Here is a 21,236-nt window from a genome sequence, read left to right as displayed (position 1 = left end):
CGTGCAGGAGGCAGTGATTCTCTTGCATCATTGATGTTTCTTTTTCTCCCTCTCCCTTCCTTGCTGAAATCAATAAAAACATATTTAAAAAATAATAATGTCCCCAAAGCCACTGACATAACTTGTATTACAGTACACTGCTATAATTGTTGTTATTAATCTCACACTGTACCTAATTTATAAATTAAACTTTATCATAGGTATGTATGTATAGGGAAAAACATAGTGTACTACCCGCGGTTTTACACATCCACTGGGGGGTCCTGGAGTGTTACCCCTACAGATAGGGATGAGAGAGGGAGACTACTGTATTTTATAACTTTAATAATATCATCAATAGCTATACTAAATTGCTTATCCACTAAAAATAATATAGTTTCTCTTGGTCCAAAAACCAAGATGGCGGCATAGGTAAACACCGGAGATTGCTGCCTCGCAAAACCACTTCAAAAATACAACTAAAACATGGAACGGACATCATCCAGAACCACAGGAATGCTGGCTGAGTGGAAATTCTAAACTAGAAGGAAAGAGAAAAGCATACCGAGATTCAGAGGAGGTGAGGTGCGGAAGTAAATTACAGAGGTACAGAGGCGCATGCGGAGAAGGCTGGTGGCTGAGGACACGGTTGTCTTTTTCAGTCGGGAGGGAGTGTCAAGCTCTGAGCTCCAGTTCCAGGCGAGTCTCTGGGGACCCAGACTCATACGGGAGAAACGGGACTGTCTGGCATCGGTGGGAACTCGAGGACAGCTTTCTCTTGGGGGTGCTTGCAGCGATTACTGGGACACTGAGAAGCAGGGCCTCTGAGGGCAGGACTGGGAGCAGCCATAACTACTCGCTCCGCCATACTGATCCCCTGGGACCCCGCCCCGCCCAAGCCCTGCACAGAGGCTTTTGCATATGAAAGGCCTGGCCCTTTGCAATCTGATAATTACCTAACAAACTGCAGCTAGCCCTAGGCCCCAGGGCAACTTGAATTGCTTTACAGCTGGCTTCTGCAGGGTAGCCTCAGGGAGAGGCTAGATTAGCACCTCCTTAGAGATCCAGGAGCCAGTATGCCCGGTGGTCAGAGTGGGACCATCCAGATAGCAGCTCCTCGGATCCATAAAGGACACACTCAGGGGGCAGACTCAGTGAACACCAAAGCCCCACTGAAGCAGGTCTTGCCCTGGAGGGGTGTCTCCAGCACAGAAGTTCTCCCACTGCAGACAGAGCTGATTCTCACAGCCAATTGGCCTGGAGGTCAATCCCTCCCAGTATTACGTACAACAATCAAGGCTTAACTACAACAAGACTGTGCACAAAGACCACAAGGGGGTGCACCAAGAGTGTCTACCTCAGGTAATTGGGGAGGCTGAGCCACTGGGTCCTATAAGACACCTAGCACACAAAGCCACTCTACCAACACAGGGAAGCAGCCAAAATGCAGAGACAAAAAACAGGTCACAAATGACAGAAATGGAGGAAAGCAAACAACTGGATATAGAGTTCTAAACCACGGTTATAAGGTTTTTCAAGAATTTTCTAGAAACCGCCAATAAATTTAGTGAGACCCTCGAGGATATGAAAAAGGACCAACTAGAAATTAAGCATACACTGACTGAAATAAAGAATATTATACAGACCCAACAGCAGACTAGGGGATCCCAAGAATCAAGTCAAAGATTTGAAATACGAAGAAGCAAAAAACACCCAACCGGAAAAGCAAAATGAAAAAAGAATCAAAAAATACGAAGATAGTGTAAGGAGCCTCTGGGACAGCTTCAAGTGTACCAACATCAGAATTATAGGGGTGCCAGAAGAAGAGAGAGCAAGATATTGAAAACCTATTTGAAGAAATAATGACAGAAAACTTCCCCCACCTGGTGAAAGAAATAGACTTACAAGTCCAGGAAGCGCAGAGAACCCCAAACAAAAGGAATCCAAAGAGGACCACACCAATATACATCATAATTAAAATGCCAAGAGCAAAAGACAAAGAGAGAATCTTAAAAGCAGCAAGAGAAAAGCAGTCAGTTACCTACAAGGGAGTACCCATACGACTGTCAGCTGATTTCTCAACATAAACTTTGCAGGCCAGAAGGGAGTGGCAAGAAATATTCAAAGTGATGAATGCCAAGAACCTACAACCAAGATTACTTTATCCAGCAAAGCTATCATTCAGAATTGAAGGTCAGATAAAGAGCTTCACAGATAAGGAAAAGCTAAAGGAGTTCATCACCCCCAAACCGTATTATATGAAATGCTGAAAGGTATCCTTTAAGAAGAGGAAGAAGAAGAAAAAGGTAAAGATACAAATTATGAACAACAAATACACATCTATCAACAAGTGAATCTAAAAATCAAGTGAATAGCCCTAACAGGTTTGGCTCAGTGGATGGAGCATCGGCCTGCGGAAAGGTCCCAGGTTTGATTCCGGTCAAGGGCATGTACCTTGGTTGCGGGCACATCCTCAGTAGGAGGTGTGCAGGAGGCAGCTGGTCGATGTTTCTCTCTCATCGATGTTTCTGACTCTCTATCCCTCTCCCGTCCTCTCTGTAAAAAATCAATAAAATACATTTAAAAAAAAAATTCAAGTGAATAATCTGATGAACAGAATAAACTGGTGATTATAATAGAATCAGGGGCATAGAAAGGGAGTGGAATGACTATTCTTGTGGGGGGGAAAGCGGTGGGGGGGGATGCGGGAAGAGACTGAACAAAAATCGTGCACCTATGGATGAGGACAGTGGGAGGGGGTGAGGGCTGAGGGTGGGGTGGGAACCAGGTGTAGGGGAGCGATGGGGGGAAAAAGAAACAACTGTAATAATCTGAATAAAGATTTAATTTAAAAATATATATATATATATATGTAGTTTCTCTTATATTGGGACAGGATTTCTCTTCCTTGGCACTATTGACTCTTTGGGCTGAACAATTCTTTGTTGTGAGGGGCTGTTCTGTGTATAGCAGGATGTCCTGATCATTAGATGCCAGTAATACACTCTAAGTTGTGACAATAAAAAATGTCTCCAGATGTTGCCAAGGTTGCCCTTAGGTGAGAATCACTACACTAGACATCTACATCTAGAAAGCAGCAGGTTAAAAGCATAGTCATAATCTGCAGACAATGATCAGACAGATTTTTTCATTTTCTGCAGAACAAACCAATAGGGAATTTATGAAGGAACTAAAGTGTATAGTAAGTGAAACTATGTATCACAGTAATATACAGCCCTGTAGAGCCTTTGGGGATAAAATTCAGCAGGGCAATGAGGGGTACAAATATATATGAATAAAGTAAAATTATATCTTTTAATAAAAGTAACTTGCTCTCATCACTGATAGCACATTAAAATATCTACCATAATGCCAGGGGGCGGGTGAGATCTACCATAAATCCCTAAAGCTGGGAGGGGGTATACAGGGATTGCTATATTACCAGTATTCTACTTCAGGGTATGTTTGAAATATTCAAACACAAAAAGGCAAATTTTTCCATTCTAGTTCTCTTCCTGTTTTCATTGCTGCGCGTTACTCACGAAATTGTGCATCCACACTCTGAAATCTAGTATAATGATTTAGGGCACATGCTCACAAACTGCATGATTTGGTCAAATTACATCCTATGTAAACCCATTCCTCTTACCAATAAATTAAATCACAATGGTGCCTAGCTCACAGGCTCCTTGCATGAAATAAATGAAATCATTCATATACAGTGCTCACCATAGTTAACAAAATAAATGTTCAACAGATTACCTATTTGTTAACTGCTTAATGGTAAGATGTCCTAGTAAACGTTGTAAATTTATATGTCTGCATAAAAAGTTTCTTTAATTCTTCCAAACCAAATAATGATACAAGGCACAAGAATATAGTTGAAACGTAGGCTTCAAATGCATCTTGGTTACTTTTCCTATTCTGTTGTGATGTAGCTTTTCATCGCAGAACCTTTTGTCAGCACTGGGTGCCCCAAAAGTGGGACTAGTGAGGTTGTGGGAAAAGGGGCTGCTACTTTTTCACATAAAAACCTTCCATACTTTGTATGTTTTTAAAAATAAAGAATATGTGTTGCTTTTTTAAAGTAATGAACCAATTTTAAAGTCTTGACTTCCTTTTTCCAGAGGGAATTATTGTACTGGTGCTATCACCATATCAACAGAATAAGATTTCAAGCAACAAAAATATAAAGCCAACGAAGTAAAATGTTTTGTATTTCTGTAGTAAGAGGCTATGTGGCAGAAAAAGAAAAAAACAGTTACATGGCATTTTCTTTCTTTCAAATTTTGATATAAGAACAATACACTTATGCCCAAAGCACAATAGAAGAGACAATGCCTGTGTGCAACCAAAACCTTGAGTGAGGTTTTTTCTTTCTTTATAAAAAAAAAAAAAAAAAAAAAAAAAAAAACCAAAACACTCCCACAAATCCATAAAATTATTTGGAAAAGCCAAAGAAAATGAGTTTTTAAAAATTAAATTTTTTTGCCAAAACCGGTTTGGCTCAGTGGATAGAGCGTCGGCCTGCGGACTGAAGGGTCCCAGGTTCGATTCCGGTCAAGGGCATGTACCTGGCTTGCGGGCACATCCCCGGCTTGCGGGCACATCCCCAGTGGGAGATGTGCAGGAGGCAGCTGATCGATGTTTCTCTCTCATCGATGTTTCTAACTCTCTCTCTCCCTTCCTCTCTGTAAAAAATCAATAAAATATATTAAACAAAAAAAAATTAAAATTTTTTCAATGACTTCATTTTAATATCCCAAGTAAGTAGTTTACACTGTAAAATTGATTTTACCAAGCTGAGTTTGGTTTGTAAAAAAGGCCAGGTTCTACCGAAGATCTTAGTATACATGAATCAAAACAAATAACCAGCTTTATACCCTGGAAGCTATAGAAAATCAAAAGGAAAAAAAAAAGAAACGTGTTTGTATAGCCTGTCATTTCTTCCAGCTATGATAAAAAACATCCTAAATTGTTCTCAACTGCTTTATAAAACAGGAAACAGACAGGTTTGATAATAAAAGCTGAGCATCACAGATTTTAGGAAAAGGCAAATACTACAATGAAGTTAAAAATTACTTAATGATTGTTTTTTTTAAAATATATTTTTAAAAATATATTTTTACTACGTTTATAGAAGGGAGATAGAAACATCAATGATGACAGAGAATCACGCCCCCTACTGGGGATCGAGCCCACAACCCAGGCATGTGCTCTTGACCGGAATCAAACCGGCATCCACAGGTCGACACTATTCACTGAGCCAAACCGGTTAGGTCTTAACGCTTCTTTCTGACATTCTCCATAAAAATCATACACAAAGGTATACAGAAAATAGAGGTCTAAAAGTTAATAGAAACTTCACTAAATTTTCAGCAATAATATTTAAGTGGAAATCATGAGCACTGAAATTGGAAGTTTAGGTTATATTAATAAACTCATAGCAATGACTAAAGTGAAAAACAAATGTGCCAATATTCTTTTCATAAATTACATATCAATTCTTTGGAGGAATAGGACTATAAATATTATTTGATTCATATGCTACCGGTGTGATTTTCACATTGCAGATACAGGACTACATTACCAAAATAAAAAACGCCTGGTGCCAAGGCTAAAACAGAATTCAAACATCTTCTTTCAACCTCATACTCTTCACCGATCAATCAGTTTTTCTCACCAGAAAACATGGGACTGAATTGTAAAGTTTCTCAATAATTACTTTTGATCACATAATTTATGTTAAAATTCAGGAAATTAAAAAAAAATTCAGGCATCTGAAGAAACAAACAAACAAAAAGGCTTGTCAAAACATACCTTATACTAAAAACAATCTCTATTCAATCTAAGCACTGAACTTCCTTAATTGATAGAAATTTGGATGACATTCTTCTTAAATCATCTCCAAAAATGCTGTTGGTTTCTTACAGTTAAATTGTAAAGTTTTTGTTGTAGGCAATTGCAGACTCATCACAATGGGTCACAATAATAAACACTAACTCCAGGGGAATGATTACCTCTGAAAAGGGAGGTGGGGGTGGAAGCAGAAAAAGTAAATGGATGTCAACTGTGTAACGTGTTTTATTTCCTTTAAAAAATATGGCAAATGTCCACAATTATAAAATATGGCTATTGGCCAAAGGTTACACTATTCTCTCCACTTCCATAGGATTGAAATATTTCATTATAAATATCCTTACATTCCAATTTTTAAATCTTCTCCTCCTCACCCTTATCCCCAGATTGCTAAAGCTATACACACCAACCACATATTTATGCATGCATACCCAAATATGAAAGCATATAAAACATGCCTTTCACTCTTTCCAGCCACTGAATGTTTCTTAGAAACATTTTCTATTAGGCTTAATTTTTTAGAGAGTAGGCATGGCTTAGGCAGTTCACAGTAACACTGAAAGATGAATCTCTATAGTCAGCCATAAACCTTGGTAGTTCAGGAAATATACAAAACACTAAAGTCAGACATTTTTGTTTCGATTGTTATTCCTCACAAGCATAAGATTGTCAGAAACTGGGATAATTCCAAATGTTCAGTAGCATGGCTGTTACTCAGAGAAAGCAAAAAATAGAGCTTCCTTATTCCTTCCACAGGGACCTTTACATGTACCAAGTGTACCGACTAATAATGCAGATCCTGTAATCAAAGAAAACACGATAATTTCGAGAGAAACATCAAAAGTGCTTTATTCAAAGTAATGTCCATAGCGAGCTACACATTTCCCCCATCTTTCAGGTAATTTGTGGATACCGTCCCAATAGAACTTTTCTTGTTTTGAGGCAATCCATTCAGAGACCCAATTTTCTACTTCTTCGAATGTTTTGAAGTGCTGCTCAGAAAGTGCATGTGCCATCGATCGGAACAAGTGGTAATCTGAAGGAGCAAGGTCTGGTGAATACGGCAGGTGGGTTAACACTTTCCAGGCAAGATCTTTTAACGTCTTTAACTGGTTTGTTTTTTTAATTATTTTTTTTATTGTTTTAAATATATATTTTATTGATTTTTTACAGAGAGGAAGGGAGAGGGATAGAGAGTCAGAAACATCGATGAGAGAGAAACATCGATCAGGTGCCTCCTGCACACTCCCCACTGGGGATGTGCCCGCAACCAAGGTACATGCCCTTGACAGGAATCGAACCCGGGACCCTTGAGTCCACAGGCCGATGCTCTATCCACTGAGCCAAACTGGTTAGGGCGTCTTTAACTGGTTTTGAAGTGTGTGATGGTGCATCATCATGAAGCAAAATTACTGTGCCGTGTCTTTTGACACATTCTGGTCATTTCACAATCAAAGCATGGTTCAAATTGATTATTTGTTGTCGGTAGTGATCAGTATTAACAGTTCCACCTGGTTTTAGAAGCTCATAATACACCACACCTTCCTGATCCCACCAAACGCAGAGCATTGTCTTCTTTCTGAAGCGATTTGACCTTGCAGTCGATGTTGATGGTTGACCTGGATCAATCCATGATTTTGTGCATTTGGGATTCTCAAAACAAATCCACTTTTCATTGCCAGTTACAATTCGACACAAAAAAGACTTTCTTTCCTGCCGTTTAAGCAACATTTTATTGATGACTTTTCGGTTTTCCATTTGTCTTTCGTTCAGTTGATGTGGCACCCATTTTCCTCCCTTTAAAATCTTTCCCATTGCTTGCAAATGATCGGAAATTGTTTGCTGAGCAATGTTTAATCTTTCTCCAAGTTGTTCTTGAGTTTGACACCCATCTTCATCCAATAATGCTTGTAATTGTTGGTCTTCAAACTTTTTCGGTTGGCCTGGACGTTGTCTTTCACATCGAAATCATCACTTTTAAAGCATTTAAACCAGCGTTCACAAGTATCTGGAGATGGAGCATGTTCACCATAAGCTTCCCGAAGTATACGATAACTTTTTCTTCAAAATAAGTAATGAGTTAAAACTTCCTGCAAATGCTTTTTTGGCATGAAATTTGACATCCTTATGTGTAAAAAATATCTATGATGTTAACACCTTCAGCAAATTTGACATATGAAGTTTTGAAGCTTGCTGTCAATACAAAATAGCATACATATCAAATTGCATATATGTAAACATATGTGTAACTCCATCTATTGAAAAAAATCTGCATTATTAACCGGTACACCTGATAATTCACTGGGAGAGTTGGGAAGCCTGGATGGGATTTAGAGTTGGCTGCCATGGAAGTGCAGGGAGGTGAGAGAGAACCTGCAGTTGGCAAAGAATTCATCAGAGCTCAGTAAGCAGGCATTTGCTCAGGCAGACATAGCAGCAATTCTGTTACCAATATTAAAGAGCTTGTGAGCATTTTGCTGTTCTGTTCCTGTCGAGAGGATGGCTCTGGAGACGGTGCTCAAGGACCTGAGGCATCTGCGAGCTTGTTTGTTGCATTCGCTGGTCAAGACTACAGACCAATTTGAATATGATGGTTGTGACAATTGTGATGCATACCTTCAGATGAAGGTTAACCGAGAGATGGTATATGACTGCACCAGCTCTTCCTTTGATGGAATCATTGGAATGATGAGTCCAGAGGACAGCTGGGTCTCCAAGTGGCAGGGAGTCAGTAACCTTAAGCCTGGTGTACATGCAGTGTTAGTCACTGGTCGGCTGACCCAAGGAATCGTGAGGGAGTTGAAAAGTCGAGAAGTGGCCTACAAATCCAGAGACACAGCTATAAAGACCCAGCAAGATGCAAGGCTGCCAGTGTCTTTGCCATGGCTTCCTGCCTCTGCTTATTGTTCTGAAACTAATTGGACAGAACTTCAAATACTCCTCACTCTCTAATTCTGAGGCTTAACAGACTGATGAGAAAGCAGCACAGCATGTTCCTGGGCCATTTTACCTTCTCTGGACTAATAGTGGGGATGGAAGTGGTGTAGGTTGATGGATTAATAGAGTGAATTGAGTGTGGAATAGGATGTTTTTTTCCTACCCACACTTCTGGCTGCCATCTTGCCCATAGTCAGGACTCTATATCAAATTCCAATAAACATGAACCCATAGCCCATAAAAAAAAAAGCTTGCTTTAAAATTTTATTTCAAAATATAAGGAAATACAGTGGGGCTAGTCACACAATCTCTTAGAGCTTTTATTCTCTCATCTACATAATGGAGATTTAATTGAAAAGTGATCTCCTCTTCAGATTGTGGGGAGAATTAGTAAATAATATACAGTACATATGAAGGCAGATTATATACCAACGTATAAGTGTAATAAACACTTAAGGGATATAGTTTATTCCAATTAACTATATTAAATCCAATTCAGATCCAATTAAAAATATGTACTAAACTCTTAATATAACTAACAACAAGCACTAAAACAGGCATACAATCCATTGCTATGAATGGTGCTGCCCTAAGAAGCAGTAGAGGAAGGAGATGTCTCCATTCAGATACAGCCAATAAAAAAACCTCAGTACATCACAAGATACCTCAAAATGGAACCTGCAACTTTTCTCATTATAGCACACTAAATCAGCATTCCTCAGAGCATGGTCTATGGAGGGGTCCTCAAGATCATCTGGGTGTCCACAAAGTCTATTTTCATTAAAATACTCAATTGCGCCCTAGCCTGTTTGGCTCAGGGGATAGAGCATCGGCCTGCAGACCGAAGGGTACTGGTTCAATTCTGGTCAAGGGCACATATCTCGCTCGGTTGCAGGCTCCTCGCCAGGCCAGGTCCTGGTGGGGATCCTGCAGGAAGCAACCAATCGATGTATTTCTCTCACATCAACATTTCTCTCTGTCTTTCCATCTTTCTAAAAATTTATGGAAAAATATCCTCAGATGAGGATTTTAAAAAATAAATAAGTAGCCCTAACCGGTTTGGCTCAGTGGATAGAGCGTCGCCCTGCGGACTGAAGGGTCCCAGGTTCGATTCTGGTCAAGGGTATGTACCTGGGTTGCGGGCACATCCCCAGTAGATGTGCAGGAGGCAGTTGATCGATGTTTCTCTCTCATCGATGTTTCTAACTCTCTATCTCTCTCCCTTCCTCTCTGTAAAAAAAATCAATAAAATGTATTAAAAAAAATAAAAAATAAATAAGTACTCAATTGCACTTTTCACTGTTATTTGCACTGATGGTGCAAAAGCAACAGTGGGCAAAAAGGCCGGTTTCACTTAAGAATGTCCTTGATAAACAGTCAAAAATGTTTTATTCAATTTTTGACTCTTGATACATATCCTTTAATATTCTGTGACACCAAATGCAAAGTACACATACAGCACTTCCGCTGGATATCAACACAGGATGCCTGTGTCAAAGAAAAGCCTCTGTGTGATTGAGTTGGGAGCTGAAATAGCTTCTTTTGACAGAAAGATCACTTTCATTTAAAAGAATGGTTGATCCTGGCTAGGTGGCTCAGTTGGTTGGAGCGTCATACCATATACCAAAAGGCTGCAGGTTCGATTCCTGGATGCCTATGTTGCAGGCTCAATCGGGTCTTATACGGGAAAAAACTAATCAATATTTCTCTCTGCCTTCCTCTTTCTCTAAAATCAATAAAAACATATCCTCGAGTGAATATTTTAAAAAAAGAATGATTGAGAGACAAACTATGGTTATTCAGACTCGGGTATGTGAAAGATATTTTCTCAAAAATAAATGGAATAAGCTCATCTTTTCAAAGAAAACAAGTGACAATATTCATTATTTCTCAACATTAATAAAATTCAACGTTTGAAGTCAAAATTAGAAGTTTTGAAAAACTTGTACCTACCACCATTAGCTTGACAGCTCTCCAATATTTAGACTTTCTAATTAAATCAATGGTGTTGATGAATGCAAAATTTTGATACTGTATAATGAAATGTGCTAACCTGTGGAAGAACTACATAACTCAGTGATTCAATATTCATCAAATGATGGGCATATAATGTTATAAAATCATGCTTAAGTGGAAGAGCCGCTCAAAGTGTATAAGATAAAACCAGTGGGTTTCAATGTAAAAGTACAAGAAGTTTGTTGATAGGGTTTCAGACTCTATATGGCAACTCACCTTTAAGAAACTTCCACTTGTAGAATTTTGTTGTAGTATCAAAATACAAATATCACCAAAACCGGTTTGGCTCAGTGAATAGCGCGTCGGCCTGCGGACTGAAAGGTCTCAGGTTCGATTCCGGTCAAGGGCATGTACCTGGGTTGCGGGCACTTCCCCAGTGGGGGATGTGCAGGAGGCGGCTTATTGATGTTTCTCTCTCATCAATGTTTCTAACTCTCTATCTCTCTCCCTTCCTCTCTGTAAAAAATCAATAAAATATATTTTTAAAAAAATACGAATATCCACAATTATCTAAAAATACTATTAACTGCTCCTCCCTTTTCTAACTATATATATCCTACAGGTCAGACTTACTTCAGATCCTTCAACCAAAATAACATTGCTAAACACTGAATTCAGAAGGTCTGAGACTCCAGCTTGTCTTTTAGGCTAGCCCAGTGATTTTCAACCTTTTTCATCTCATGGCACATATAAACTAATTACTAAAATTCTGCAGCACACCAAAAAATATATTTTTTGCCAATCTGACAACAACAACAAAAAAATAGGTAGGTCAATATTTGACAAAGGAGGCAAGAATATACAATGGGAGTAAAGAGTCTCTTCAACAAATGGTGCTGAAAAACTAAACAGACACATGCAAAAAGATGAAACTAGACCACCAACTTACACCATATGCAAGAATAAACTCAAGATGGATAAAAGATTTAAATGTAAGGCATGAAACCATAAAAATCTTAGAGGAGAACATAAGCAGTAAAATCTCAGATATTTCATGTAGCAATATGTTTACAGATATATCTCCTGGGGCAAAGGAACATAAGGAGAAAATAAACAAATGGGACCACATCAAAATAAAAAGCTTCTGCACAGCAAAAGAAACCATCATCAAAATGAAAAGGAAACCCACTGTGTGGGAGAACATATTTGCCACTGATATATCTGATAAGGGGTTATTATCCAAAATATATAAAGTACTCACAAAACTCAACAAAAGGAAGATGAACAATCCAATTAAAAAATGGGCAGAAGACATGAATAGACATTACTCCAAAGAGGACATACAAATGGCCAAGAGACATATGAAAAAATGCTCAAAGTCACTAATCATCAGAGAAATGCAAATTAAAACCACAATGAGATATCACTTCACAATGGTCAGAATGGCTATTATCAAAAAATCAACAAACAACAAGTGCTGGCAAGAATGTGGAGAGAAGGGAACACTAGTTCACTGCTGGTGGGAATGCAGACTGGTGCAGCCACTGTGGAAAACAGTATGGAGTTTCCTCAAAAAATTAAAAATGGAACTTCTGTTGGAACCAGTGATCCCATTTCTGGGACTATATCCTAACCCCCCCCCCCCCAAAAAAAAAATAATTAGAAAGAATATATGTACCTCTATGTTCATAGCAGCATGATTTATAATAGCTAAGATTTGGAAACAGCCCATTACCCATCAGTAGATGAATGGATAAAACAGTTGTGGGACATTTACACTATGGAATACTATGCAGCTGTAAAAAAGAGAGATCGCCTACCCTTTGGGACAGCATGGATGGACTGGAAAATATTATGCTCAGTGAAATAAGCCAAACTGAGAAAGACAAATATCACATGATCTCACTTATTTGCGGAATCTAATGAACAAAATGAATCAGCCAACAAATAAGACCCAAAGCATGGAGATATTGAACAAACTGACATACCTCAATGTGGGGTTGGGGGGGATGAGAAGAGATAAACTAAAGAACTTATATACTTTACTAGAGGCTCGAAGATTTGTGCAAGAATAGGCCTCCCTTTCCCTGGTTGCCGGCACCACCTTCGCTCTGGCCTGGAGCCGCCTTTCTGCCTCTCACCTTGTCACATCAATTTGCATATTCCCTCTTTATTGGCTGTGGGCTCCGCCATCTTTATCGTGAAGTGACAGTTCATTTGTATATTACTCTTTTATTAGATAGGATTATTAGATAGGATGCATAGCCCACAGACATGGGCAATATACTGGTGGGGGATTAGGGCTAGGAGGGAGGAAAGGGGGGAATGGGAGATATCCATAATACTATCAACAATAAAAATATATTTTTTGAAAATAGGTATAATTTTGACTTATTCACAACAGACAGCTATTGTTGTGTTGGCTGTTGTCATTTTTTTTATTTGACAATCTAAGGGAAAAGAAGTCAATACCCCTGGTTAGTCAGGTATTGCATGTTTTAAAAATTCTTGTGGCACACTAGTTGAAAATCGCTGAGTTAGACATTCATGAGATTTGCAAAATGCCACTCTTCCCACTAATTTTTTTTGGAAAACAAGTTTCTGGATTTTTTAATTGAAATATTATTTATATTAACATGTAATGTATAAAGGGGCCCTGAGACCAAAAAGTTTGAGAAGCACTATACTAAAGTGATATAAAATAATTACAATTATGATAGATATAAGGCTAAATAAAATCTCAGTGTCCTATTGCAAGGCAATTAGTAATATGCATATGGTGGTAATTTAGGTGACTGTAATTCAAGTTTAAAAGCAATAATAAAATTCAACGAAGAAAATGGCTATAGTTTGAATGCCAACAAGCACGCATACATACACATAAAGCTTAATTCCAACCTCTGAAAATTATATACATAATATTCCATTCTCAATAAATGGGGGATATGCACCAAACTAATATTTCCCATAAGCACTCAAAAATTCAAGTTAGCCCTAACCGGTTTGGCTCAGTGGATAGAGCATCGGCCTGCGGACTGAAAGGTCCCAGGTTCGATTCTGGTCAAGGGCATGTACCTTAGTTGCAGGCACATTCCCAGTGGGAGGTGTGCAGGAGACAGCTGATCGATATTTTTCTCTCATCAATGTTTCTAACTCTCTATCCCTCTCTCTTCCTCTCTGTAAAAAATCAACAAAATATGTTTAAAAATTTTTTCAAGTTAAAATGAAAACATTACCTTTATTTATGCTTCATTTACCACACTTACAGGACAATAGCATACAAGGCAGATTATAGATTCTACAGTATCAGTTTAGTTTTCAAAATGACTGGTCATTCAGCATCTTCAAAGGACATTTCCATATATACATTTTTCTTCAAATACAAACAAATACATTTTAAGACATATATATATTGGTATATGCTGCCAAATTCAAGCTTGCAAGTAAACAAGGCAGGCCACCACCAAATAAATTCTCACATACTTCCAATTATCTCAGCAACTATGTTATCTGGGGAATATATCTTATTATAATGTGCACAGTGGCTAACCAAGTGTTACAGCACACAGTGCTGAACTCATCTAATTAGCAAAGAGAAAGAGAAAGTAAAAAGATTATCTATACCAAAAATATATATAAATATGTAATGAGCAAGAAGTAAAGTGGGGAACAAAGGAATTTAATATTCACTTTTGAACCTCAAATGTCTTAAGAAAAGGATATTAACTTTGAACGATGAAAACCCATCTTTTTGTCACTAAGAAGTCACCCTACTTAAAACCACTCTTAAAAAATACCTTTACAGTACTAGTAATTCTTAGGAGAAAATAAAATATTTCAACACATTTGCTTTAACAAGCCCATCCATTATATGCCAGTCCTGTACTAGACACTGGAGAGAAGCATGAGGCATGGTGCCCTGCCCACAAGGTTTAATTAAGGGACAAAATAAGTATGCAAACCTTAGTGCCATACTAGTCCAAATGAAGGAAGAATCAACAGATTAGAGCAGTAAAGGGGATGATGGTTACTGTAAAAGGTCAACAAATCTCTGGATGAAGAAAATCAAGAGGAAAAGCAGACAGGTATCAGGACACTGTAAAAAATAAGGGATTCCAGCAGAATGAACTAGAAGAGTGTGGAGAGGATGGTGAAGTTTTCAAAGGACTGCTTTGGGTTAAATAGAATAAAGAAATGTATATGTGTGATTCCTACTACAGAAATCACCAAATGAGGCAACTGATTACATGTGAGCGTAAGAGGAGATTAATAATTATTATGGCCTAGAGAATGTATTATAGACAGAAATATGGACAGATGGAGAATAAAAGAATAAAGAAATGAATCTGATTTCCTATCTTCTGGGTTTAGATGATAAAGAAATTCAAGCAGATTGTTTGTTAAATCAGCTGAAGATGGTACTGGACATCAGATGAGAGACTAGGCTTTTATCATTGCTACCACCCTGGTCCAGGTTTCTGTCTTCTCTCCCCTGGATTACTGCAGTAGTCTCCAACTTCTACCCTTGCCTCCAATGTCTCTTGTCATAGGCCAGCCAGAGTGACCCTTTATAATGTAAATCAGGCCAAAACCCTCCAGTGGCTCTCCATTTCACTCAGAGTAAAATCCAAAATCCTTACAATGATTTACAAATTCCTTCATGATCTGCCATCGCCAATCCCCTTCCTGTCTCCAGTCTAATAGCCTACTACTTATTCTTCCCCCTTGCCCATCTATCCCACCCACACTGACCTCCTTGCTACGCCTAGAGCATGCCAGGCTTGCTTCCACCCTAGGGTAAATGTGTTACCTCTGTTTAAAAACTTCCAGTTGGCTAACTAATTCCACATGGCTCTTTTAAAGGCGTTCAAGACATTGTTTAAACCCCATCTTCTAAAGATGGCCCAAGCTAATCACACTATTAAAAACTGCAAGCTCCACCCTAATACTCCTGATCCCACTTTCCCTCGCCCCCCCCCAGAAAACTTACACCTTACTGTCGGTGACAGAACTTACTTATTGTATTTGTTGGTTGCTGTTTCCTCTTACTAAGATGAAAGTATCACGAAGACTGAAACTTTGGTTACTAGAGTATTTCAAGTCTAAATAAAAGAGGGCCTGCAAAAAATCAATTTTCTAAATTAATTAACAGCTAGAGAGTGGTCCAATATAATGAAAACTAACAGCAAAAGGTCACTATGTTTCTATCAGTTCTAACTCTGCCCATTTTTTCCAATATTTTCTACCTTAACAATGGTCTCTTATTCATCCAAACATTCAAGCCAAAAAAGCTTGGAAACCATTCAAGACTTCTCACTCTTCCAACTCCCCACAATCAACTCATCACCAAAAGCTGTCAAAATTACTTCTATCTCAAGACCGGCACTCCCCATGTATCAGTTCAAACCTATTCATCTCTAAACTAAATTATGAAGTTCAAAACTGAGGTTTCCCCCTTAGATCTAACTGGAACTATTTACTAGATTTTAGATAGATATGACAGAGTATGACAGGTGAGAAAGCAAAGTGAAGAATAGGATACTTGAAGGTGAGAAAAATGAATTTTATCTTCACTTTCTTTCCTCCTATTCATGCACACTTATTCATATACTTGAAGGTCCAGCTCAAATTTTACCTCCACTTTCGAAGCCGTTCCCTGTTCTTTCAGGCAAAGAGCATATTTTTTTTTCCTCTTTGTACATAACTCCACTAGAGTACTTTCTTTAGCAATTAGTTTCTTTAAAACACTATTCTTATTTATTTTAATCCTCACCCGAAGATATTTTTCCATTGATTTTTAGAGATAGTGGAAGAGAGTGGGAAAGACAGAGAGAAATATCGATGAGAGAAACACATCAATTGGTTACCTCCTGCATACGCCCTGACTAGGGCCTGGGCTGGGGAGGAGCCCGCAACCGAGGCACGTGCCCTTGACGGGAACTGAACCCGAGACCTTTCAGTCCTCAGGCCGACACTCTATCCACTGAGCCCAACCAGCCAGAGCTATAGCAATTATTTTTTCACGTATCAGTTGCCTAACTGAACAGAGTCTAGTATTATTTTAGTACTGGGCCTAGCATCTATAAAAAAAGCGTAATAGGCTAATTAGACCAGACATCCTTCTGGTCAAAGCAGGGGCTGCAAGGGCTGAGCCCCTTGCATGAATTTCATGCATCGGGCCTCTAGTTAAAAAATATTTGTTGAAAAGAAGGAACAACAACTCTTAGTCCAGAACTGGCAATTATAAGTAGAAAACCTAAGTTTGAACAAAAAGGTGAAAGAGACCCCTCCCCCCAAAAAAGAAGTTATCTAGTTACCAATAAACGGTAGATAAAAATACTAAACTGAAGACCCGAGGGGGAAAAAATAAAGGCCAAACACATAAATCATTTCCACCTAGCTAAGGTTAGAAAGATAGGGGTACTAGATAATAATGAAAATATTTAATAGAGAAATAAATTATTTAGAATTTCACAGAGAAATGTGGAGGTAGAAGAGGGCTAACCCAAAACAGCCCTTAAAAATAAAACATGTCACCCTGGCTGGGTGGCTCAGTTGGTTGGAGTGTCATCCCATACATACATCAAAAGGTTGTGGGTTCAATTACCGGTCAAAGCACATACCTAGATTGTAGTACAATTCCTGCTCAGGGCATGTATGAGAGACAACCAATTGATGTCTCTCTCTCACATTGATGTTTCTCTCCCCCTCTCTCCCTTCCTCTTGCTCTCCAAAATCAATGAAAACACATATCCTCGGGTGAGGATTAAAAACAAAACCAAAAAATGTTCTCTTAGATAGGCATACTCAAATTAGATACAAATTAGTTGTATACATAAAATCCTCATAAAATAGATTGTTTTCATTAAGAAGAAAGCACTATAAAACATACCATCATCCCCTTCTAATCCCATCCCCCAACGAAACTCAAATACGTAGAATTCAATCATTAGCAAACCTGGCTCAAAAGGGAACTCTCAAAACCCAGCCCACTATGATAGCAGAAGGAATGAAGTTATTAAAATTAAACTCAACACAATAGGAACTCTCCCTCCTAGGAGCACAACTGCGCCTTTCCCCTCTCCCTCCCTTTCCCCCAGGCCTGTTACCTTTGCCCCTCTCTCTCCTAAGCTCTAAGGGCCACTTCTTTCACCTCTGTAACTTGTTTCCTGAGCCCATTTTTTCTACCACTCACTTCTTCTACCTCTGTGATGTCCTAAATAAAATTTCTCTTATTAAAATAAAAACAACACAATGAACTTAAATAGATTTTAATTATTCTTAGAAAATTCTGTTTTATAGACCTGCTGCACTATTAAAAAGAAATGAACCTAAAAAGTAATTTTTATAAGCAAATACAGTTTATGCTTGAGGGAAAACATAAAAATATTCAAGATAATGCCTACCACATGTATATTTCTTTTTTTTTTTAATTAAATCTTTGTTGTTCAGATTATTACATTTGTTCCTCTTTTTTTCCCCCCATAACTCCCCTCCTCCCAGTTCCTGCCCCACCCTCCGCCCTCACTCCCCACCCACTGTCCTCTTCCATAGGTGCACGATTTTTGTCCAGTCTCTTTCCGCATCTCCCACACCCCTTTCCCCCCCAAGAATAGTCAGTCCATTCCCTTTCTATGTCCCTGATTCTATTATGATCACCAGATTATTTATTCACTTGATTCTTAGATTCACTTGTTGATAGATGCATGTTTGTTGTTCATAATTTGTATCTTTACCTTTTTCTTCTTCTTCCTCTTCTTAAAGGATACCTTTCAGCATTTCATATAATACTGGTTTGGTGGTGATGAACTCCTTTAGCTTTTCCTTATCTGTGAAGCTCTTTATCTGACCTTCAGTTCTGAATGATAGCTTTGCTGGATAAAGTAATCTTGGTTGTAGGTTCTTGGTATTCATCACTTTGAATATTTCTTGCCACTCCCTTCTGGCCTGCAAAGTTTCTGTTGAGAAATCAGCTGACAGTCGTATGGGTATTCCCTTGTAGGTAACTGGGTTTCTTTCTCTTGCTGCTTTTAAGATTCTCTCTTTGTCTTTTGCTCTTGGCATTTTAATTATGATGTGTCTTGGTGTGGTCCTCTTTAGATTCCTTTTGTTTGGGGTTCTCTGCGCTTCCTGGACCTGTAAGTCTATTTCTTTCACCAGGTGGGGGAAGTTTTCTGTCATTATTTCTTCAAATAGGTTTTCAATATCTTGCTCTCTCTCATCTTCTGGCACCCCTATAATTCTGATGTTGGTACGCTTGAAGCTGTCCCAGAGGATCCTTACACTATCTTCGTATTTTCGGATTCTTTTTTCATTTTGCTTTTCCAGTTGGGTGTTTTTTGCTTCTTCGCGTTTCGAATCTTTGACTTGATTCTTGCACTCCTCTGGTCTGCTGTTGGGTGTCTGTATAATATTCTTTATTTCAGTCAGTGTACGCTTAATTTCTAGTTGGTTCTTTATCACAACATCGAGGGTCTCATTAGATTTCTTGAGGATCTCACTACATTTATCGGCGGTCTCACCAGTCTTTTCGAGGGCCTTACTAAGTTTATCGGCAGCTTCTAGACAGTTCTTGAGAGACCTTAAAAGTGTGGTTTTGAGCTCTATATCTTCCATTTCTGACATTTGCGTCCTGTTTCTTTGTCTCCGCATTTTTTTATCTTTTCGTGGTGCACCCCCTAGTGGTCTTTGTGCGCAGTCTTGTAGTTAAGCCTTGATTGTTGTCGGTAATACCAGGGGTGATTTGACCTCCAGGCTAACTGGCTATGAGAGTCAGCTGTGTCTGCAGTGGGAGAGCTTCTGTGCTGGATCTCTAGGGCGGTGCTAATCTAGCCTTTGTCTGAGGCTATCCAGCAAATGGCTCTGCGCAGGGCTTGGGCGGGGCGGGTCCCCGGGGATCTACAGGGCGGGCCGGATCGAGCAGTTATGGCTGCTCTCAGTTCCGTCCCTAAGGACTCTGCCTCACAGAGTCCCAGCAACCGCTGCAAACCTCGGAGAGAAAGCTGCCTTCGAGTTCCGACCGAAGCCAGACAGTCCCGCTTCTCCCGTTTGAGTCTGGGTCCCTAGAGACTCGCCCAGATCTGGAGCTCAGAGTCTGAAACTCCCTCCCGACTGAAAACAACAATCGCGCCCTCCGCCGCCAGCCCGCTCCGCGCGCGCACTCCGCACCTGAGTATTTCACTTCAGCACTGCGCCTCCTCTGAGTCTGGGTATGATATTCTCTTTCCTCCTAGTTGTAGAATTTCCACTCAGCCAGCCTTCCTGTGGTTCTGGATGATGTCCGTTCTGTCCTTAGTTATATCTCTGAAGTGGTTGTTCGAGGCAGCAATCTCCGGCGTTAACCTATGCCGCCATCTTGGTTTCCTCTCTCTCCCACATGTATATTTCAATGTAAAATAAACACTTAATGTAAAATGGCTGTTACTTATACTTTGACCGGTTCATGACCAACAAAAGTAACACTAGAGTGGTAGCTCTGAAGTTTTTTTTGGGTCACAGACCTCTCTGAAACTCCAATGAGAGCTATGGTCCTGTCCTGAAACTCCAATGAGAGCTATGGTCCTGTCCTGAAGAGAAACATGCAGATTTATATATATATATATATATATATATATCTCTAGCATTTTAAATATGTCATAGCAATTACAGAGCCATGGAACTCAGTTGTAGAACTGATGACTTAATGAACAGAAATAGCAAACAAATGTAAGACTCCTCAGAGCCGAAACCGGTTTGGCTCAGTGGACAGAGCGTCGGCTTGCGGACTCAAGGGTCCCAGGTTCGATTCCGGTCAAGGGCATGTACCTGGGTTGCCGGCACATCCCCAGTAGGAGATGTGCAGGAGGCAGCTGATCGATGTTTCTCTCTCATCGATGTTTCTAACTATCTATCTCTCTCCCTTCCTCTCTGTAAAAAATCAATAAAATATATATATAAAAAAAAAAAAAGACTCCTCAGAAAAGAAAATAAACTTAGTAATAAGTAACAACTCTAGAGATTTTTTCTTGGTCATCCAATCAAAAATACCGAATTTAAAAATCTCTATTGGCTGGATTTTATCAAGTGATATACACCCAAATAGAGTATGCTCCTGCCTTAAAATAACCTTGAAACCTAAAGTGTTTAAAAATAATACCTATTATTAACATTAGTAATAGTTATTGAGCATTTATTAAATACTGTATTGTCTTAAGTTTTAAATATACTTATGTTTATACATAAATGTAAATCATTGTTATTCTCATTTCACGAATACGGAAATTAAAGTACAGAAAAGTACAAAGAATGTCAAATAACAGTGACACAAAACAGAAATGATTAATGAGATTAAGAAGCAAAAAATTCCCTGACAGTGTAAACCATCTAATAGCAACTTAGACCTGTATTTGGGTTAGCACAGTTCTACAAAGCAGAACATATTGTCCAAACTCCAGAAGAAGGATGACAATCTTGATCCCTTTCCAAGATAATCCTTATACCAGCGGTCGCCAACAGGTGGTCCTCGG

General features: G+C 39.0%; 2 protein-coding genes across 3 annotated transcripts in view; one reads left to right on the top strand and one right to left on the bottom strand.

The window, feature by feature from the left end:
- GTF2F2 (general transcription factor IIF subunit 2) overlaps nucleotides 1-21,236 on the bottom strand; it is a 157,461-nt gene that overhangs the window by 113,939 nt on the left and 22,286 nt on the right. The gene's annotated exons all lie outside the window — the stretch shown is intronic.
- Nucleotides 8,335-8,790, top strand: LOC118649654 (transcription elongation factor SPT4-A-like). Its single transcript, XM_036296971.1, has one exon. It carries the CDS (start codon nucleotides 8,338-8,340, stop codon nucleotides 8,788-8,790), a length of 453 nt encoding a protein of 150 aa, XP_036152864.1. The 5' UTR covers nucleotides 8,335-8,337.

Source organism: Myotis myotis, unplaced genomic scaffold (genome assembly GCF_014108235.1).
Source record: "Myotis myotis isolate mMyoMyo1 unplaced genomic scaffold, mMyoMyo1.p scaffold_m19_p_3, whole genome shotgun sequence".
Classification (NCBI taxonomy): Eukaryota; Metazoa; Chordata; class Mammalia; order Chiroptera; family Vespertilionidae; genus Myotis; species Myotis myotis.
Note: the sequence above shows the minus strand (reverse complement) of the source record. Positions and strands in the feature narration are given on the sequence as shown.